The sequence below is a fragment of the Impatiens glandulifera genome, chromosome 2, assembly GCF_907164915.1.
Source record: "Impatiens glandulifera chromosome 2, dImpGla2.1, whole genome shotgun sequence".
Classification (NCBI taxonomy): domain Eukaryota; kingdom Viridiplantae; phylum Streptophyta; class Magnoliopsida; order Ericales; family Balsaminaceae; genus Impatiens; species Impatiens glandulifera.
In genome coordinates, this window is record NC_061863.1 from 46,855,168 (window position 1) to 46,876,396 (window position 21,229).

Sequence of the window (21,229 nt, forward strand, 5' to 3'; positions counted from 1 at the left end):
TATCATTGTCGTAAACAATATCGATGTCGTTACCACCTACATCTGCAACCTTACTACTTCCATCTTGCTTATTCTCCTTTTGTTCCCGCTTCAAAGATCTGCACTAATACTTCTTGTGTCCTGGCTTGCCACAATGATAACATGTAATCTCTTTTCTCGAGTTGGATGTTCCCCGTGACCTGTCTGAACTGCCACTGCGATTCTTTGGAGTTTTACTTTTACTTCTACCCCTTTTCTCAGTCACGAACACCTGACTTGGAGTCGAGAAGCCCTGTTCTTTTCTTCTAGCCTCTTCATTTAGCACGCTCTCTTTCATCATTTTCAAAGTGAGCTTACCTTGTGGAACAGAATTGGTAATTGAAACCACAAGTGTTTCCCAACTATCAGGTAGAGAATTAATCAAACACATAGCATGAAGCTCATCATCAAATTTCATTCCTATCGCAGCCAACTCATTTAGAATCCCCTAAAAAGCATTTAGATGCTCAGACATAGAAGACCCATCTTGATATTTCAACGAGCAAAGCTTCCTAAATAGAAATGCTCTGTTTTGAGTGTTGTTCTTCTCATACAGTTCACTCAAAATAGTCCACACCTTATAAGCGTTAACTTCAGTAGCCACATGCTGATACACACTGTTGTCAACTCATTGCCTGATTTTACCAACTGCCTTTCTGTTCAGCTTCTTCCAATCTGCATCTGTCATAGCCTCTGGTTTGCCTTTATCACCCAAAATAGTGTCTTCATAATCATAATTACACAATAAGTCCTCCATCCGTGACTTCCAGATTGTGTAATTGGTAGCTGTGAGTTTGATCATCGTTCCATTACTGCTCAACGATTCTTCCATTTGAATTATACAAGAATCACCACCAAACGACCTCAGCTCTGATACCACTTGTTGGAGAAATCGAATAATAGCACATGTTTAGCAATTCAGAAATAAACAAGCTACAACAAGGCCTAACAATTCTTTTTCCCTTTTGTGTAATCAAATAGGCAGCCAAAACAATTGAGCATCAAACAATCAAAAACAGAGAGCAGGACACCAAGATTTTACGTGGAAAACCCAAATTAGGTAAAAACCACGGGACACTTCGGCCACTTAAATCATCCACTATATCAAATAGGTATACAATGTAGTTCAATACAAGCCTAGAGGTAATCTAACAAAAGTTATCAATTGACCTCATCCTAACTTGTCATTCACATACATTATCATCATTATTAAAGATGGCTAACCAAATGGAGAAGAGATAAAGGAAATCAGAAGAAGAACCTGTTGCTTCAATGGAGGAATTGCTGCTTCAATGGAGGAAGAACTGCTGGAAGAGAGAGAGAGAAAAACCAATCTAAAAACTGCTGTGTTTTTTTTTCCTTAATTAAATATGCCCTAATGGGCTTTATTAATTTGTTAGGCCCAGCTGCCAAATGAGCTGACCCAACAATTATTCTCATAAATTACTCAAATTATTCAAATAAAACAACTAAATAATAATAAAGACTTTAATGGAATTATCGCCGCGTAAAAAGTTGTCAAAGAGTTCGTCGACGCTTAATATAGCGAGGTTGAGGAAGAGTTGACAAATATTATGCCGACACACAAATAAGTGCCAACGCTTAATATAGCTTAATATAGCGAGGTTTACAAAAGATTGATAACTGAAATATTAGTTTATGTATTACATATGTACATTGTCCTTCTAATTTGTCGATTTCATCATTTTGCGTTAGAAAGTATATTTCATCTTACCCAAAAATAAAGGAATAAAATCATTATCATAATGCTTTCCAGCAAATAGCAAATTGAGGTATTTAAGATTTTTTTAGAAAATAATTTATTAAAACAAATATTTATTCTTGTATATGAATTGGTTCTATTTGGCAAATTACTATTTGAAATTCGAACTTAGATCGTTTTTATCAAATATGGCTCAAACTTTAATCGTGAAATATACGACTCATGCCTCGTAGAATAAAAACAACTCACGTCCGAGTTTTAAATAGCAATTGTGCAAATATTATTTATTTAGTCTTTCTTTTTTTCAGTATTACTTTATAAATTGATCTCCATATTTATAATAATTTATCAATTCCAAAATGATTTCCAATTCAAATTAATTAAGCTAGTAAGCACCATATTATGAAAATGATAAATTAACTTCTTAATAACAGACACAATTATACAATAATACATACTCCTTTCGACACTAGGCAACCAATTATAATCAAGAAGAAACAGAAACATAAAAAGAAGAAAAAGCCCGCCATGGGGACCAGCAAAAGCTAGCATTTCTCTTCTCCATGATGAGACCCATTGGCCAAACCTTCCATTTCCACGCCACTACCATTGTCCTGCACCTTTTGTGGCTTGTACCATGAGGCAAATAACAAGTATACTAGAAAGTTCAATAAACTCAGAATAGTTAACAGAGCGTAGAACAAGTCAAGCCTTCCGAAGTTAATGTTATCCGCAATCCATCCTTCCCGTCCACCGCCTCCGGTTACCTTCTTCGTCACCGACACCAAGAAGCTGCTCATGAAGAACCCTAGAGATAGAGTCGTTAGGAACAGGCCTGTACTCATTGTCTTCATTCCTTTCGGTGATTGAGTTATGAAGAAGTCTAGTTGCCCTGTGTAGATAAAGGCTTCTCCGGCTCCCACTAGAAAGAACTGTGGGATCAGTAGGAACACCGACACCGGAACGGTGGCCGTTGCTAAACCAACGTCGTGGGCTACTGATAATCTCTTCATTTCGGCTATGGCTGCAGCTGCCATTCCTAAACCCGAGAGGATAAGTCCCAAGGCCATCCTTTGCAAGCTAGTGAACCCTGTTAATTTGTTTGTATGTAATCATGGATCAATTATTCGTAGATATTAAGGTTTTTCATGGATTTTGTATTAATAAATTGAAAAGAATCATTTGATTGTTGTCTAGGAATTGGATCCCACTTAAAGCATGCACCTTAAACTAAGAATGTCAATAGCTACAGAATTTTATGTTGCATTAACCTTCGCTATAAGACATGTAAGAAAATGCAATGCTTCCATTAACAACGGTCCCAGAGACTGTCGTTAAATAATGAATTAGCGACGGTTTATTTCCCATGAAAATCGTCGCTACTATGTCAAATGTTGTACAAACTCAAAATCATAACCTTGATGACATAAGTTATTGTGTTTTATCATTCTTTCTGTTTTTTTTTAAACCCTAAAACATTTTAAATGAAAATTAAACTTGTGATACAGAAAAAAATATAAATATGTACCTGGCTTGCCCTTCCATTTCTTCCAAAGTGGCATGATGAGGCGATCATAGAAGGCAAGTGTGATTAGGATTGCAGCTACAAAGAAAACAGTAAGAGAGCCAGCCGGAATCTTGAAGCTTCCTAATGATCTGTCCATGGTGGAAGCTTGCACCACCGAAAATGTGATCATCTGGGCATAAGTCGTCCAGAACATGATGGTCGTTACCCACACAGGAAGAAGCTTCGCCATCATCTTCACCTCCTCCACTCTTGTTACCGTACACAGCTTCCATGGATTCGGAGGATTCGAACTGTTGTTCCCTTCCATGTCCTCTTCTGTTACAACTGCTGCCTTGTCCAACAAACTGCATGCATGCATGCCCAAAAATATTAATTAATTGAATTTGAACTAATTAAAATTATAAATTACATACCTGAATTGATCAGAGTGATATATTCTTGATTCATGAGGCGTGTTTTCATACAACAAGGTAACATCATAAGGAACTTCAAGTTTCCTCTTCCTAATGGCAGCTGCAATAACCTGTAAAATTTGAACAATGGGGCTGCCCGTGCTCTTCTTATACCTATATCTTCTACTACCCGAAAGAAAGATCACGATCGCTACAGCCATTGAAATAGAGCAAATCCCATAAGCCAAGCTCCGCCCGACCTCATCTTGTATGTAAACAAGAACCGTTACAGCTGTCAGAGTTCCAATGCTGATAAAGAAGAAAAATCTCTGGAAGAAATAGGCCATTTGAGTCTTCTCTTTCTCATCTTTCTCGTCGAATTGGTCTGTTCCGAATCCTGATACGCTCGATTTCAGGCCTCCCGTTCCTAGGGCGATAATGTAAAGAGCTAAGTAGAGAACGCCCATTTGGAATTCACTGGCCTGCTTGCAGTTGCTCACTATATGAGTATGGCAAGGTGTTGGCCTTAGTTTTGGAAGTTTTGTCACAATTGCTAGTGATCCTGTTCCCTAAAGAAACAAAAAGAAAATTTAATATTTGTATCTTAAATTTCATTAGAATTAAATAGTAATTCTTACTAGTGTTTGAATAATGGCGAAGATGGCGATAGTTCTGTATCTTCCGAGAAATGAATCTGCGAGGAAGCCACCGAGAAGGCAAAGGAGGAAAGAAGTTCCCATGAAATCAGTGACAATATTGGCTGAAGTTGAACTTGGCAAATGCATTGTGCCACCCAAGTATGTCACAAGGTTCACTGCTATTCCCATTGTTGAAAGCCTTTCAGATACTTCAATCCCTGAGAAAATGGATAGTAAAATTTATTAATCAAACTCATGTTTATTTAAAGAATCAGAAAGTTGTAAAAACTCTTGTGAAATGTCCACTCGAATAAATATCATGTCCAAGTCAAGATACAAGTAAAATTTAACTTTAAAGGATAGACAAATTGCCGCTAAGATCTTTCTTTCGTAATCGTATTTAGTTTTGGGGTTTTTATCGTGATCTTAAAAATAGTATTTTAGTTTGTCATTTTTTTTACATCTCTATAAATTATTTGAAGAAAGAAACAAAACTTGGGGTTAGAATTGTAAGAATAATGTTTGATTGAATGAGATATATATAGAAGCAATCTTATGTCTTGTCTTTTATTTAACATGCATTATTTCATATTTCATTTCATCAATTAATTTATCTATTAAAATACTCTTTATTTTATTTTTTGAAAAATATTATTATTAAATATTAACTAAAATTTTCATAACTCAAAACTGAGTAAGATCATTTAAATAACCTAAAATAATCCAAATCCTAGGTATAATATATGTTTGAAGGATTTCTTGAAATTAACTATTTTATTCTTTTCAAAAGGCATATTATTGGGGACATCAAGAGAATATAATTTGTCCTTTATTTCCCATGAAAATCATTTGGACAATTATTATGATAAAACAGGGCCTAGGTGTAATGGACCCACTTTGCCCTATCATCCAAAAAATGACAGATGGGAGAGAGAATAACAGCAAAATCATGGATTTGGAAGTTTTAATTAAACTATTTTAGATATTGAAATAGTTCTATCATCTAAATTTGCAGTTCTTACATATATACTTAGATCTTTTCTGGCATACCCATTTGCATAAAATACTTATTAATCATGCAAAAAGTGTAAAATAATCAATCCTCCCTAGAGACAATACAATACATGCATGTCATGATAGATGGTCTAAGCAATTTAAACATTACTAACAGAAATATCTATTGATAGATTAGTTGTTAATCTTATATAGAAGTGAATGAAGTGATGTTTGATTATAGTTGAATTTTTTGAAAAACCCAACCGACAAAGGTCTAAGAGTTCAAACCTAGAATCAGAGCTGCTGGCACCCAACCACCGGTCTTAGACCTGTCCGCTGGGAACCCTTTATAGTCAACAGTATTACCAACTGCCCAACTCATCTTTCCATCCTGCGGTAAGTGATGATCCATATAAGAACATATAAGAGAATAATGAAGAAGCTATTGAATTATTAGTAATGGGAGATTGAAGTACTAACCATATTGGAATGATTTGATGAAGAAAGAAAGCAATTAATATGATAGTTATGATATTGATCTCTTAAGTTTGGTTGCACATAATGTGTTGAAGAAGTGTTCCCTTTTTATAGGCAGATCAATGGAGGTGAACTATTAGGTGAGTTAGAGAAAAAGTGACTAGCCGGGGGCCTCCACTATAAATATTAACCAGATCTTGATATATAATAAAGTAAAGGATATTCATGTGCCTATCCCATTTCCATGAACAGAATGTTCTAGTAGTGATTTTGTGCTTTTTTATATATCATCAAGATTTTGTTTTTCAGTCCATTTTATTTTTATGGGTTATTTAGAGTAAAATGAAAAAAAAAAGTTGATGTTGATATTGCTAATTGGAAGAAGTGGGATCAAGAGAAGCAAATAAATGGAATTCATTCCAAATCCAACCTCCATTCCATCTCATATCTATCTCTTTTGGGGATAGGTTATTTGGAGATTTTGTGAACCACAGTCTTTTGCACAAATTGGTCCACTTTTCTTGAGTCTCTTGAGTGCTTTTAATGCCCCACATGAAATAGAAAACTACTATTTAGCCCGTGTTTGATGTAGATACAAATAAGTAATTTATTAATAAATTAAAATAGTTACTTTTACTAAGGATTAAATTATGAATAGTAGTAATTAAATGTATGTGTATAATATGTTGAAGCAACAATATTGCTTGAAATTCGCTTTTGAGGTAATGATGAACATTTAACGGATTAATACGCAATTTAAACAAATCTCTGAAATACTAATTTGTATTAGTCATTTCAGTTTTGATTTCAGTTTTGATTGAAATCGGATCGGATTGAGATCGAATTGAATTAAATTAGGATTGAATTAGGATTATCCAAATTATCCCAATACAAATATATTTGTCACTTTTTTTTATTAGTTTGTAACTTACTAAAATATATTGTTTTCTCTATTTTCTTGCATCAATTAGGTCACAATTTTGTTTTTTTACTGTATCTATTTAGTGAATTTAAATTGAAAATATTTCATTAATTGTATTATTTTTAGCAAAATTAAATAAAATAAATTTATAGTTATTATTTGACAAATAAAAAATAGATTTATTAACTACCTCGTCTTATAATTATTATAAATAAACAAAATTGAAATTAAAAAATTATTATTAAAAAAAGTTAAATTTAAGATTTTTTTTTTAAACAAGTGGTTTAAAGATAAAAAAAAGTAAAATAGAACATATTAAACAATAATTAGCAAAAACAAAAAAAAAATATTAAACAATGAGATAAATAAATCTAAACTATAAGTCCAATTCAAATTTAATCTGTATTAATCAATATAATTGTTGATTAGTGGAGTATAAATATAATTTGGACTTACTATAACTCGGACGAAAACAAATTGATTTGATTCATTTGCTTGAGTAGGATAATTGTTTTAAGTAATTCTTGTAAGAAGGGAGATGGGTTGGGAAAGAAGCAGTAATAAAGAACAATTTGAAACAAAATGGAACTATCAAAGAATGGGCAATTCTTAACATATATTAATCTTGTTAAGTCCGTTTCCACAATGTAAGTGATTTGTCTTCTACCTTCTTTATAAAAATATGCTATTTCATTTTCACTTAAAGCAAATGTTGGCAGCTTTTTATTTTCAGTGGATACATTTTATTTGAAATTTTTATTTATTGAGGATATATATTTCACCAACAAAAACTTATCAAATTATATCTTTGGTGGAAAAAAATAAAATTAAACTAATCTTGAGAATTATGAAGGTGTTGTCACTATATGATTAAGATGATTCTTGAGTTTGGGGGAAGTAGTTTTAGGAGTAATGCATAAATTGTGCTCAAATCATATATATGGTCGTTCACCCTTGTCTTTTCTTTGTCACATCCTTCAATTTAAGTGTTTAACCATAGATGCTGACATTTCCGTGTCTTATTTGATTGGAGTACTTTGTAGTGGGCATCATTATCATAAGGGGCTATTATCGTTAGGAGGTACAAACTCTATCTAAGCGCGTCCGACTCCTTTGGGACACCAGTATTATGAAGGGTTTCTTGTTGGCTTTAATTAATTGGTCGGTGCAAAAGATCATCATCACCTAGATAAGAAGTGATTGTATATCAAGATCATTTTTGGAGGAATATTTGGCTTGAGGAACATAAGAAGTTTCTCCAACAGGAAGAGGCCAAACCGTCTGCTTCTCAACTACAATTTTGTGACCCTTGTCGTAGTTTGATCCACGGCTCAATGTATCTTGGTTGGGGATATTATCAAATTCCTTGATGATGCTTTTTTTGGGTTCTCCTTTTCTATGTTATTTTCTTGTTTTGTTTGAACTCTTTATTCATTAGTTGGTGTCACGCCATTTTGAATACAAATGACTTTCTATAAAAAAAATTTTTTTTACCATATCTTATAGTAATATTTGTGTGATTCTCAATAATTGGATGTCTTGGTTCACATCAGTTTTTGCTCGATTTAAAAAAAAAAATTAGAATAGTTTTTCCGATATTTGTCCTTCACTTATATTCATTAAACTTATAAAAAAAATTATAACTAAAAATCCAAGTTATTTTTTTTTAAATGTTAACATTAAACAGTTACTCATCCCTATATTATTTTTAAAAATGTTAATGTTGAGTCAATTAAAAATAACTTAGGAAATAAGTTTATTTAAATTAACATTGTTATAATTATGAGCTGACTTTATTTTGATAATGTGCGAATTAATTATAATAAAACTTAGTTATGCAAAGCTGAAGAACTTAATTTAATGCTGCAAACGAATAAGACTAAACTATGAAATTGTCTTTGTGCAGGTACATCTCAAGGAAATGTAAGCAAACGTTTTGGTCGGTAGTCAACGTCTAACCTCTTCAGACGTGGTCAGAAGCAGGCGCCTTTAGACGTATTGATACTTCAGACGAAGTCTGAAACACGCGAGTAGACGTCGTCTAACTCCTTTAGACGTGGTCTAAGGAGTGCGCACAGTTAGACACAGTATAACTCATTTAGACGTGGTCTAAAGGGAAGCGCAGTTAGACGCGGTCTAACTTCTTTAGACGTGGTCTAAAGGGAAGTGTAGTTAGACGCGGTCTAACTCCTTTATACGTGGTCTAAAGGAGAAGCGTAGTTAGACTTTGTCTAACCTTCTTAGACGTGGTCTAAAGAAAAAGCACAGTTAGACGTCGTCTAACTCTTTCTTAGACGCGGTCTAAAGATGGAGAGCAAGAAGTCGTTGTCTAACTTGATCAGACGTCCGAAGGAGCGTCTAACTACGTAACTCATCTCATCTACAGTTACCGTTTTCAACAGTCTGACAACTCAGCTCCAACAACGAATGAACAACTACCACGTACTCCAATATTCAAATTGCCCACTTTGTATCTCTCTAGTACAAGACAATATCAGATGATATTCGGCGTACTACCTGTCTGGTACGGCCACGATCCCAATGCTCAATCTGATGTACCCTTGTACTATTGGCGGTCGTCCAACAAAGGGAGGACATGTGTCCTCAAAGAAGTTTCGACTGTTGGTGGTCTTCAAGTATAAATAGAAGCTCAAGGACAACGGACAAAAACACCGGAAAAATACTAACTCTTTGCTTAACACACAAGCTTCGCTTCACACACACTACTGCTTAAGCTCTCTATTTGATTATCCAATCTCTCTAGCTCAAACATTAATTACTCATTGTCTATCTGTGTGATCATTCTGTAATCCAATCATTGTCTTTCTATGTGAAATCTAAGTATTATAAGTTTAACAGAGGTTGTTCTATTCAATAGAGAGTTAACTAGAAGTTCAGAAGCACGCGATTGTTAAGTCTTATGGTTTCTGACTGGGTTTGTGTAGTGGGTTCTACATCAATCAAAGTATTCTAGTGAATATTCTTCATGTTAAGGAAGAAGAGGTGATGTAGGAGTTTTATTTTTAAACATTCATAAAACTCTCTTTGTTCATTATTTTATGCCATTGACATTTATTCATCTGAAACTTCAAATCCAACAAACGATTCCGCACTTGAACTTGTTCAAAAGTTTGTGAAGAATTGTGAAGAATAGAAATAGATTTTAACTTCTAACAGAGTTAAAATCGAATTAAAGTGTATAAGTTGTTCACAATAGTCAGACACATGTCTCCATTGTCAACATCGATCCTAACAGTTAAAATGAATTATAAAATTTCATAGCCCCATCCACCTTTGGAAGTTGGGACCAATCCTTATATAACCGATTTTGAGTAGGGATGACAATAAGGAGGATTGAGGCTGAGAGTGTATTTACCATCTCCATTCCCATCCCATCTTACTTCGAGTTTTTATTACTATCTCTGTCTTATTTATCTAAATTATATATTTTTCTATGATAAAATTATATAAAAGAATCTTTCTATAAAATTGAAAATATCTAGTATATTAAAAACAATCATATTATTATAAAAAAAAAAATTTTAAAAAGTAAATAAATATATTAATTATTTTATATATTTAATTGTGTTTATTAGTGTTCAGTGTAAAATTTGGGCGATGACACAAATACCATTCATGTCTTATTCCTGATCAACTACTTGTCAAATCGGAGAAAAGTCGTTCAAACCGGATAATTCAAATTAAAAGTCACGTTCAATTATAATTATCATCCTCATTTAAAAAAATTATACTATGTTTTTTCGTCTTTTATTGGTGGAATGGAAGAATAAGTAGCTTCTAGTCTACACGGTAACACCCACACCAATCCATTCGTTCTTAACCAACATCACTATATATGGACCCTAGTGCTTCCCTCTTAGATATATATTACTACAAAACATATATAGGTGACTTCTTTTTAGTTCTCTAGACTAACTATAACAATATTGAGCGAATTAAAATGAGAAATGAATGTACCATTTCTGTCCAATATTATTTTTTTGTACAGTTCTGCTTGTAGAATTTTGGAAGATACCATTTATATAATTCTCTCAAAATTAACTTTTTTTTATGATAAAATTATATTTTTATGATAAATTAATTTTTATATAGTATATATATTAGAAAATCATATTATTACGAAAATAAATCTAATTTTTTTTATAAAGAAGAAATAAATATATTAATGATAATATATTATTATTAGTTTTCGGGGGCGGGAGATATAAATATCATTTTTACCTCATTCTCTATCAACTACCGATCAAACTAAAAATATTTCTTCCCAACAAAAAAATTTGGATCGACAACAACGAGACGGATTATAATTGTTCATCTTTATTCTATACTAATGTCAACTAATTGGTCTTTTCAATATATTTCTTAGTAAAAAATTTCATAGTTGTATTCATTGTTATAGGGCTAAGTTGACAAGGCCAGTGCCTCTTTATGCAACATCACAAATTAAATTATTAATCCGGTGGTTCTAAATAACACAAATAATTTTTTGTCCCTCTTTTCTTCTCCGTCCAATTAGTCTTACTTGACTTTTCACAACCACTCAAATCGTCGGATACTAAATCACTCAATATGTCAATCGTATCAAAATTAATTCGATGAATAACCTATTCTCTTTCATTTTTTTAATTTAAAACGTTTTTAATAAAATTAAAATTGAAATTTTTGTTTGTAATTGTAGTTAAGACCCTTATACTTAAAAGTTTAATGATTGCTTTCTAAGCATTATTGAACAGTAAATAAACTGTTTATAGGACTAGCACTAGAACATTATTTCTAAATTTACATTACCTACTGTAACATATATGAAATGATACACAAGAATCTTAAGTCAGGAGTGTAGACACCAATAATTTAATATGTTTGTACTAGGATGGGCCAGATGGCAGACAATTTTACCCATCACCTGGGGCACCACTCAGGAGCAACGTTTGACCATACTCTAGCTAGCCAATTAATAGAGTTAAATACTTTTACTCTTGTAAATTGACTTTGGGACAATTTTTCAACCATGTTAATCTAAACCAATATAATTATTGGAATGACAAAAGAGATAGTGACTGCCATGTTACAATAGAAAAATAAACATGCATGGGAATTTATTGAATTCATTTATGTTTTGTACAATAAGAAAAAAAAATGTTTGATCCAGGTTGGAATGGTATTTATGGAGGTTTCTGGTTTTGTTCCAAATTGTATGTGTTCCTTGTTCTTAGAAGTTTTATGTTTTCCTATTGATGACACATTTGAATTAAAACTAACATTTTTTTACATGTATAAAGAGGTGAAATCCATTCAATTAGTCGTAATTTTTTTTACCCGGGTTTATTTCCTTGATGGTTAGTACTATACTAATGGTTATATGACCGTTCCTCTAGTTAGAGCGTTTTTAGTGACAATTAAATATATGACCTTTACTCTACAAGATAAGACTAATTGTTACATTTATGGTCGGCCCTAAGGTAAGGTCAGCTAGACAGTCACTTAGGAACATCACTTCCCACGGGCACAAAAAAACAAACAGGTGCACTACCAAAGTTTGAATCTTATGCCATAATATGTATTAACATAACATTTAATAAATATAGACTCTTATTTTTGTTCATAATAATAAAACTATTATATTTAATCAACCTAACATAAAATAAAAACAAATTTATTTATTTTCTCTTAGGGCACCTTAAACTTCAAGTTATCATCCTGATAAACAAGATTTTGTGAAATAAAGTAATGAAAAATCTTCAATACAAATTCGAAAGGAACTAAAGAAAGCGAAGTATAGGATGAACAAAGCATTTCGAGCAAAAGGATCAACCAAAACTTATAACAAGTGAATGAATTTTGACATTCACAACTTAGCAAGTAAAGTCGTTGCTCCGCGTAAATAAATAAAAAAGAAAAAATTGTATGTCTATGTAAAGTTGACCTTAATGAATTGTACTAGTGAGAACATGCGAAATATATGTGTAGTTGAATGATCTCTATTTCAAAAAAATATATTTATTGATCATGGTAGCTTAGTATTTGATAGCACAAGAGAAAATAAGGAAGATGAATGAATGAACGAGATAGAGAATGACCCACCGGCCATTACGCAGAAGATCGAAGAGGAGAATTTGGTGGCCAAATAAGTTTGATATATACATTTCTTTGATCCACTAATTAATTATTATGTGGGTCTCCTCAAGATCTCTCCGGCCTCCACTTTCTCTTTGTTCCACTAAATGTGTTTATTAATATTATATCCCATGGCCTCGATCGACTCTATCTCTTATTGCCGAAAGTCTCTTGTTGTATTAATTTGAACAATATCTCTCTTTTCTCCACTTACATCTGTCACTATTATGAAAGCTCCAAGTGTAAGGGGACAAATAATATGTGTGGCTAAACAGATGCTACTTTCAAAATTAATTACTATATTTAAATACCCGTATTCAACGCAAACTCTTTAGGACAATATAATACTCTAATTATATATTTTGCCTACATTAAGTATATAGAATGTACTGATCTGAATATATGGTTAATGAAACCAGTAAACTTTAGTCAACAGTAAAAAGATTAAGAAGGATTGCTAGATTTCAAGTCATGGTTTTAGCGACGGAGAAAGAAAGGTTCAGTTACCGTCGCTATTGATCCTTGTCACCCGTTATTTGAGCATTAGCGACACTCTTTTAGTCGCTATTTATCACTTTCTTTTGATTTTGGTCCAACAGTAACGAAATTCAACCATTGCTAACTTCGTCACTATTTATCTCATCCTTTTAGTTTTTGTCCAATAGTAACGAAATTCAACCATCGCTAACGTCTCTATTGGCCCGCTTTATACTAATGCATGTCGGAAACCATAACAACTTTTAGAGAGACTCGGGTCGAAATAAGTACTAGCCGCATTGTCTTGAACAAGAAATGGGTGATGATTCCGATCATTATTAGTGAATCACTTAGTTGGAAAGAAATAGACAAGTCATCCAAGTTTAGTAAAAAAATGTACACACAAATTCTTCAAATATTGCTCGGCACCACTCTTGTTGAGGTTCGATGTGGTAATTCGTCTAACATTATTGTGAACACGTTAGAGAAGGTTAAATCAATATAGAAGTTGGCAAAGCTCTATCGAACCTAGGGCAAGGAGCCGGAGTTGAATCAGTGTACGTAATTTTTTTTTTCTCGTCTAGTTCACTTTTGTCTTTTTGATGTTTTAAAGTTTTTTTGTTTCTTTTCGTGAAAGGATCTTTTCCTATTAGCAACGTTTCATTTTTTCATTTTCATTCGAACGCCCCGTCTTTAAGGGCGATTTGTGCGATTCGAAATTGGTCAGTCACATGCATTACCAATTCTTTCGAGTGTTCCACCCGCGGTGGGGACGTAACAAAGGATTTAAATGGTAAACTTGACCTGTGTATTGTATTAAGAGAAACTTTTTTGTACGGAAGTTATTATAGAACCCCTTAACTTATCTTTCTCTTGAATCTCATAAAAAGTAGATAGGAAGACTATCCTTTTAGGATGTTATCCTATCTTAAAGATGAGGAACCAAAATTGAGTTATATAGCATAGACTTGTTATATCTGAATCGTATATGTTTTGGATTAGTATGCGTGGAAACATAGTAATCTAATTATCTTTAAGAGTCACTACTTTAGTTTACTTCACAAAGAAACTAAACAAAAGAAAATAAGAGTATTCTCGGATTAAGGGTTCGGTGTTTGGTGTGTAATAGGAAAGGGTTGTGGCATTGTGTCATATACGCTTATTCTAAGGATGATCTCTACTCGAATATAGTTGGTCATTGTATTTTGAGAAAGGTTGTTACACATGAATTCTGAGTTCAAATTTCTTTTGCTTGTGAATATCCTAATCATGTGTCTAAACTAAGGGTTTAACCATATTCCTTGCTTAATGATGACTCTAAGATTCCATTAGGTTTAAACAAGGTTTATATAAAGTCATTGAATTCTCTTAGTTTTTTTATTACCATATTTTATGTCTATCAAAAGGGCTAAGCCCCATTCCTAGTTTAGAGATGACTTCAAAGGTCTGTTAGGTTTAGACATAGATGATATAATGAAAATCTTGAATGTGTCCTAGGCATAAATGAACACAAATGTGAATTAAATATTTGCATGTTGCTTTCTTTGCTAGTTTGAAATGTGGATCATTGAAAGAAAGTCAACGAGTGTAAAAAAATGTTTGTTGAGGATTTTAGATAATTGGAGCCCCGTTTATGAAACTATAAAAATCAAGAATTTTTCTAAAAGTATTTGAAATTTTTTATGCATGTCAAGCACATTTTTAGAGCACGTTGCACTCGAGTTTGAAATTTTCGAAATTGTAGAACTCTAGATATTACACTGCGAAAATGAGTGTTTTTTCAAACGTGCTCCAAAATTTCTGAAAATTTCGTGGAGGTCAAACATATTTTTATGAATCTGTTCTAAAAATTTCATAATTTTCTTATGTATTTATTTTTGTAGAAAATAATATTTTTGACCCTCCTTAAAATTTTAAAATTTTTTAAAATGATTTAGAGGCTCAATTAAGAAGGTGAAGTTTTTGGTGTAAAAAGGAACCAAACAAGGCCTAAGATTTCCAAAATATTGAAATTGGAACTTTATAGCCAAATTGGGCATATATAAAGTTCATGGGTTGAATTGGACATAGAAGAATATTCAAGGAGCTGAAATAACTTTGAATTAATTAAGTTAATTCAAAATTGGAAGTTCATGGTCAAAATTGGATGTTGAAAGAGTCTAAAGGTCAATTCGAATCAAAGAAGAAAGTTCAGGATTGAAATAATTCCGAATTAAGAGCAACTCCAATAGTACTGGAAACCAAACCCAAAATGAGATTTCTCATTTTCTCTATTAAAAAACGCAAATATGTGTTGCTACTGTTCACAATCGCATATATTTTAATTTTTTTTTTTTGCATTTTAACCCTTTAACTTTTACTAATTAATTTTATATATTAAACTTATTTATATAATTTATTTATATAATTTATTTGTATAATTTATTTATATTTTAATTTGTTTATATATTTTATTTATTTATATGTTTTATTTGTTAATATTTTTATTTTTATTCTATATTTTACATTGAGCTTATTTGTATAATTATTAAAATAATTTATATAATATTTTTTATATAACATAAATTTATAATAATATTTTAAAAAATTATAATAATATTAAAAAAATTACTTTAATATATATATATATATTATATTAAATATAATTATAAAATTACCAAATACATTACAATAATACAATACATTACAATATTTTTATTCTCCTTTTTATTTGTACGAATAATTTTTTATTTCAATCTCATATGTATTTTTTTGTGTTCGTGTATTGTAATTTTTTAATTTTTAATAAATTTTTATAATTAATTTATATTTAAGTTTAAAATATTTGGATGATATTATAATATTGTGGTGTAATTTATAAGTTTGTAAAAGATATGAGTGATATTAAAAAATTATAAAAGTTGATGTAAGAAAGAATATTATAAGAATATTCTTTTGAGTTTGAGAATAGGTTTTTCGGTTGGAGTAGAATTACTGTTTGATGTGATATTTACACCAAAATGAGTTTGAAAATGGGTTTTTCGGTTGGACTTGTCTAAATAAATTAATTTGAAATATAACTTCAAGACGAATTTAAAAAGCTTTGAAAATCGAGGGCAGGGAAACGAAAATGAAGAAAGTTGGAAAAGTTGTTGTCCATTCGTCGTCTTCCTCCTCGTCGACTTATGGCGTCGGAGGTTCTCAAAGCTCTAATCATATGTAGATATTCACCTAGTTGTGGCTCCGTTCAAAGACGTCTCGAGAGCTCCTCATTTGTTGTAGAGTTATCTAGCCTTCGTTTGGAATCAAAAGATGAAACATAGGACTCCTTTATTTCTAGATTGGATCCCCTCTTTTAGCATAACGGTAATAAGAGGTAGATACTCACCCTAAGGTCCTGAGTTCAAGCCCGTCAGGCAACAAGTTATGCGTCTAGTTAAATGGTTAAGTGTGTTTGCGGGCTAATTACTCTGTTGTCCTATTTTTTTTCTCGATCGAGAATGGTTTCTTTTTGAAGAACACTTTGCCTATTCACTAACGTCGACTCATGCTTGGAGATTTTCCTCCCAAGAACTTTGCCATTGCGCCAAGCTACATTAGTTGGAGCCTCGGTTCGCTATAAGCAAACAAGGAGTCAGAATTATGCCTTTCTGCAAATCGGAAATCCAATTACGGATTCCATTCGCAGCTCTCTCCTATTGTGGCTACGACTTGGACGAATTCAATATACGCCTAGTTTGCGACATTGTGGTTTGGCTAAACCTTCACCAATACTCGAAGACACTCCAGAATTCCGAATGGATAATTCTCGGTTGTTTCTTCTAGCGATAGTTATTAAGAATTTTGGCAATGTCAATTAGAATTTAGAAACAATGCTAGTCTTGACCTAACCTATTCTTAATCTTGACACATAACTCTATCTTAGATCACTAGCAGCTAATGGTAAACCAACATTCAATCGAATAATTCAAACAATTTAAATCAAATAAATGCATAATGAATTGTAAATTATACAATTCAATGATTCAATTGATGAACGTATACTATTTCAAAAATCTAGGATTACAAACAGTTTGTAGAACTTACCTTAAGAGAGAGCCACAAAACGTAGAGGACACTCGAAGTAAAAGGATGGTCTCTGTGAGAGTAAATGGATATTTATGTCGGATTTTGGGTTGATCCGCCCATAAACTTAAAACAGTTAAAATAAAATTAAAAATGGTATAGGTGTGGTTTGAACTTACAACCTAACAAAACAAGTACAATTCTTTAATCAACTAGGCTAATAACACTTTATATTTTAAATTCAATAGCAAATTTGATGAACGCGGGACATTTTAACAATATAAATTCAATTTTTTAACTAACTAATCTATATATATATATCTATTATATATATATATATATATATATATAATAATGCTTAATTTTTAAAGTGCTTGTATTGCCGGGTCGAGATTTGTGATTAATTTGGATATATATATGTGAGAGTAAATGGATACTTGGTCGGATTGTGGGTTAACCCGCCCATAAACTTAAAATGGTTAAAAATAAAATTAAAAATACTATAGGTATGGTTCAAACTTGCAACCTGACAAAACAAGTACAACCCTTTAACCAACTAGGTTAATAACACTCTATATTTTAAATTCAACATCAAATTTGATGAACGTGGTGGTTCATCAATAGTTTTTAATCGGTTATTATTTTCTTTTGACTCTGCGCTATAGATTTCACTATTATTAGTGAATAATAATGGAATAATTATGTCATATTTATAAAGATAGGGGTCATAATTCATATGGATATAGTAATTCTCGCATGGGCTATTTTAATGGTAGTCTTTACATTTTCTCTTTCACTCGTAGTATGGAAAAGAAGTGGACTCTACATGTCAAACTAATTGAGTTAAGGAATCAAACTATATCAATTGTTTGTTTTAAAGATCGTTCTGCAATGTGAGAGTAAATGAATACTTGGGTCGGATTGTGGGTTGACCCGTCCATAAACTTAAAACGGTTAAAAATAAAATTAAAAATGCTATCACATTTTTACCGTAATATTTTTTCACGATTTTTTATATTATTACTCGTGCGAAATATGTTATTTACAATAACCACACTAACTAATATGGGTTCCTTGTACAAGTTTGTCATATTTAATATTTTGTAACAGCCAATATCCTACCTATTGAGATAGGTCATAAGTCACACTCAATCAATTTTACCTTAACTAATTTAACTCTACTTGATATAGGCAAAATTATATACAACAAACTTCACAATAATAATATTTGACTATTTATAACACAAAATCATAAAATTTGTAACATAGGGCAAAAATATTTGGGATTTCATATTACTTTTAGAGATAAAAGACTATAACAAAATTGTTTTCCACTAGTTCCAAGCCGGCGGTCTAATTTTCCATCTTCAGTGTAAACTACCTTTGTTAGTGTATTGGGGGAATATTTTGGTTTTCTAAAATAAATTTAATTAATTTCATCAAAATAAATATGATTTATCATCATTATTTATTAATCATTCAATTTTTACAAAATCATTTCAGTATTAATAAAAATAGAATTAGTCTTTATTCTTTATAGCATATTAAACAATTAATTATTCAAATAATTTTATCAAAGTAATCATAATTTGTACATTAAATTTTTTTTTTTTAACTAAATATTGAACATGTTTTTTTTAAGGAAATGTTGAACATGTTACATGTTCCTAATCAAATTAAATATTTTTCTTATATAATTATGTGGGTAATCATTAAAGAAAAAGTAGCTTTTCACGTTAAAATGATTGATCTGTTTTGGGTTAATATTTTAAAGAATTGAAAGATGATCAATTTAGAAGACAATATAAGGAATATGCTTCACTTCTACAGAAAAAAAACAGTAGAATACAATAAACGTGTAAAGCAATGTATGCCTAACTGTGGGGGTGGGGTCCCTACACTATATATAATTTTTATTTTTATTTTTGTTAGCTTGATTAAGCTTATTTATTAATCACTTAAGTTAAATATGTGGATAGTATTATGTCCAGTCTATTTATTAACATTTAAGTGAAAAAAATAAAAGAAAATAACTGCTAATTTAATTTGGTTCAACTTATTTGTTATCTAAGCTTATTCTAAGCTCATTACTGAATTAAAAATCTTCAATAAGATTTAGTGAATCAGGAAGGGAGATGTCTGAAAATCATATGAAAAAAAAGTAAACTTACAAATTTTGTAGTGTCTTTAACTATACCCGAAAAAAAGTAAGAATATGGCATTACAACGAAGATAACACATAATCTTTAAATCTTTTCAATTTTCTAATACCATGGAATGACGAAATTTGTTGATATGATACTTAATTTCTAATTTTGCTTAATTAGGTTGTATTTCAAATTTATTTTATTTTTTTAGATAATTATATTATTTTTTAGTTCAACTTTTAACTATCTTCCGCAAAAGTTCGCAACAACAAAATAGATTGATAAAATTTGTTTATTTAAATATATATATATATATATATATATATATATTAAATAGGTAAAGGAGGCCACTCGTTTTCTTGTGTCATTCTGAATGTCAATAGAGTTTATAAGATATATAAAACCAAAGAATAGGTGACACGTACATAAACCACGTCCACATGTGCATAACTTATTAAAATTTAACATATTTAAATACCTTAATTTGTCCTACAATCTATAGAGAAAACAAATTAGAAATCGTGCACACAAAATATATAAATAGAAATAGTTTAAGTTAAATGATAAAAACATTATAAAAAATTGAAAGAAAAACTACAAACCACAAAATTGTTCATCAATGACGGAATAAAATCTTTATTTCCAATTTTTTCATATTTCCCATTTTCTTCATCGTAAAAAAAAAGGACAAAACAATCATTTTAAAAAATATATTTATTTTACTATTTTTTCCTCCTTTCTCGAGAAAGGAACAAGGGAACTGCTTAACTATACATGAGAGAAGATCTTTTACTACCATTCATATATGTGCCCTTTGTTCTCCAAAGGTGAAATGTTTAAAAAATTAATAAAAAATAATTAATCATTCACCGTTTCTTGTGAAGGAACAAAAGACACATATAAGAATTGATAGCATAAGTTCCTTCCACAAATAAAAAACCATTTATAATAAATTATTGAGATGCCTAAATATATTTAATTAGTGTTAGGTGAGATTATTGATTCCTGCCATCCAAGAAATTAATCTCACCCGCCCACCTATATATATATGAACTTGGACTAGTCATGAATGTTTTTTCCAAAATAAAATTTAATAATAAAGTACTTGCATGATCTATATAAAAGTATCATAATTAATTATACTATTCTCTTTCACTCAGGGAAGGCCACAAGCACAATTCCATGATTCATTGTCCCCGGTCTTTCTGTCTTATACGCATTATCTTATAATTATTATGACTTTTGAACCATGTTCATCATTACTATATTCGTGATCAACTCGTTTTTGTGTTCTTGATAAGCTTTAGATAGAGTTAGATGAGATGTCCCAAAATCAGACTTCTAATAATTCTATAATCTTCTTCAAGTAATTATTATATATGCAATAATGTCAGTACTGTTCATGTTGTGTTGCTCCACGAAAACACATGTACCATGAGAAGGATTATCAACGTTTATCTCTTTCAATATTATTTATAATTCTAAAATTATTATAAGTTACTTAATATCAATGTACTAGTTGCATTAAAAATACATTGTAATTAATATATATATTATTGTTTTTTAAGTTAAATGTGTGTACACTGGTAAAAAAAGGATCTTTACCGACGGTTTTTCCCGAAGGTTTTCTAAACCTCTCCTAAATACTCCCGAGAGGAACAAATCCTTCGGAATTAAAAATAGATTCCGAGTGGTGTGTAAAACCTTCGGGTTTATTAATTATTACCGAAAG

General features: G+C 31.1%; 1 protein-coding gene across 1 annotated transcript; it reads right to left on the reverse strand.

Annotated features, from left to right (window-relative positions):
* Window positions 1–2,143: 2,143 nt before the first annotated feature.
* Window positions 2,144–5,933, reverse strand: LOC124925892 (protein NRT1/ PTR FAMILY 6.2-like). Its single transcript, XM_047466015.1, has 6 exons — window positions 5,776–5,933; window positions 5,584–5,686; window positions 4,300–4,517; window positions 3,683–4,230; window positions 3,270–3,613; window positions 2,144–2,831 (listed from the first exon to the last, which is right to left on the reverse strand). The coding sequence occupies exons 1-6, from the start codon at window positions 5,776–5,778 to the stop codon at window positions 2,287–2,289; spliced, it is 1,761 nt and encodes a 586-aa protein (XP_047321971.1). The 5' UTR covers window positions 5,779–5,933; the 3' UTR covers window positions 2,144–2,286.
* Between the last annotated feature and the right edge of the window lie 15,296 nt (window positions 5,934–21,229).

Excerpts from the sequence above, each read along its gene's own strand:
- LOC124925892 (XM_047466015.1), bottom strand. Across the intron at positions 4,231-4,299 it reads TCGCCATTATTCAAACACTA|GGAACAGGATCACTAGCAAT; the intron begins GTAAGAATTACT and ends TTGTTTCTTTAG. Across the intron at positions 2,832-3,269 it reads GAAATGGAAGGGCAAGCCAG|GGTTCACTAGCTTGCAAAGG; the intron begins GTACATATTTAT and ends ACAAATTAACAG.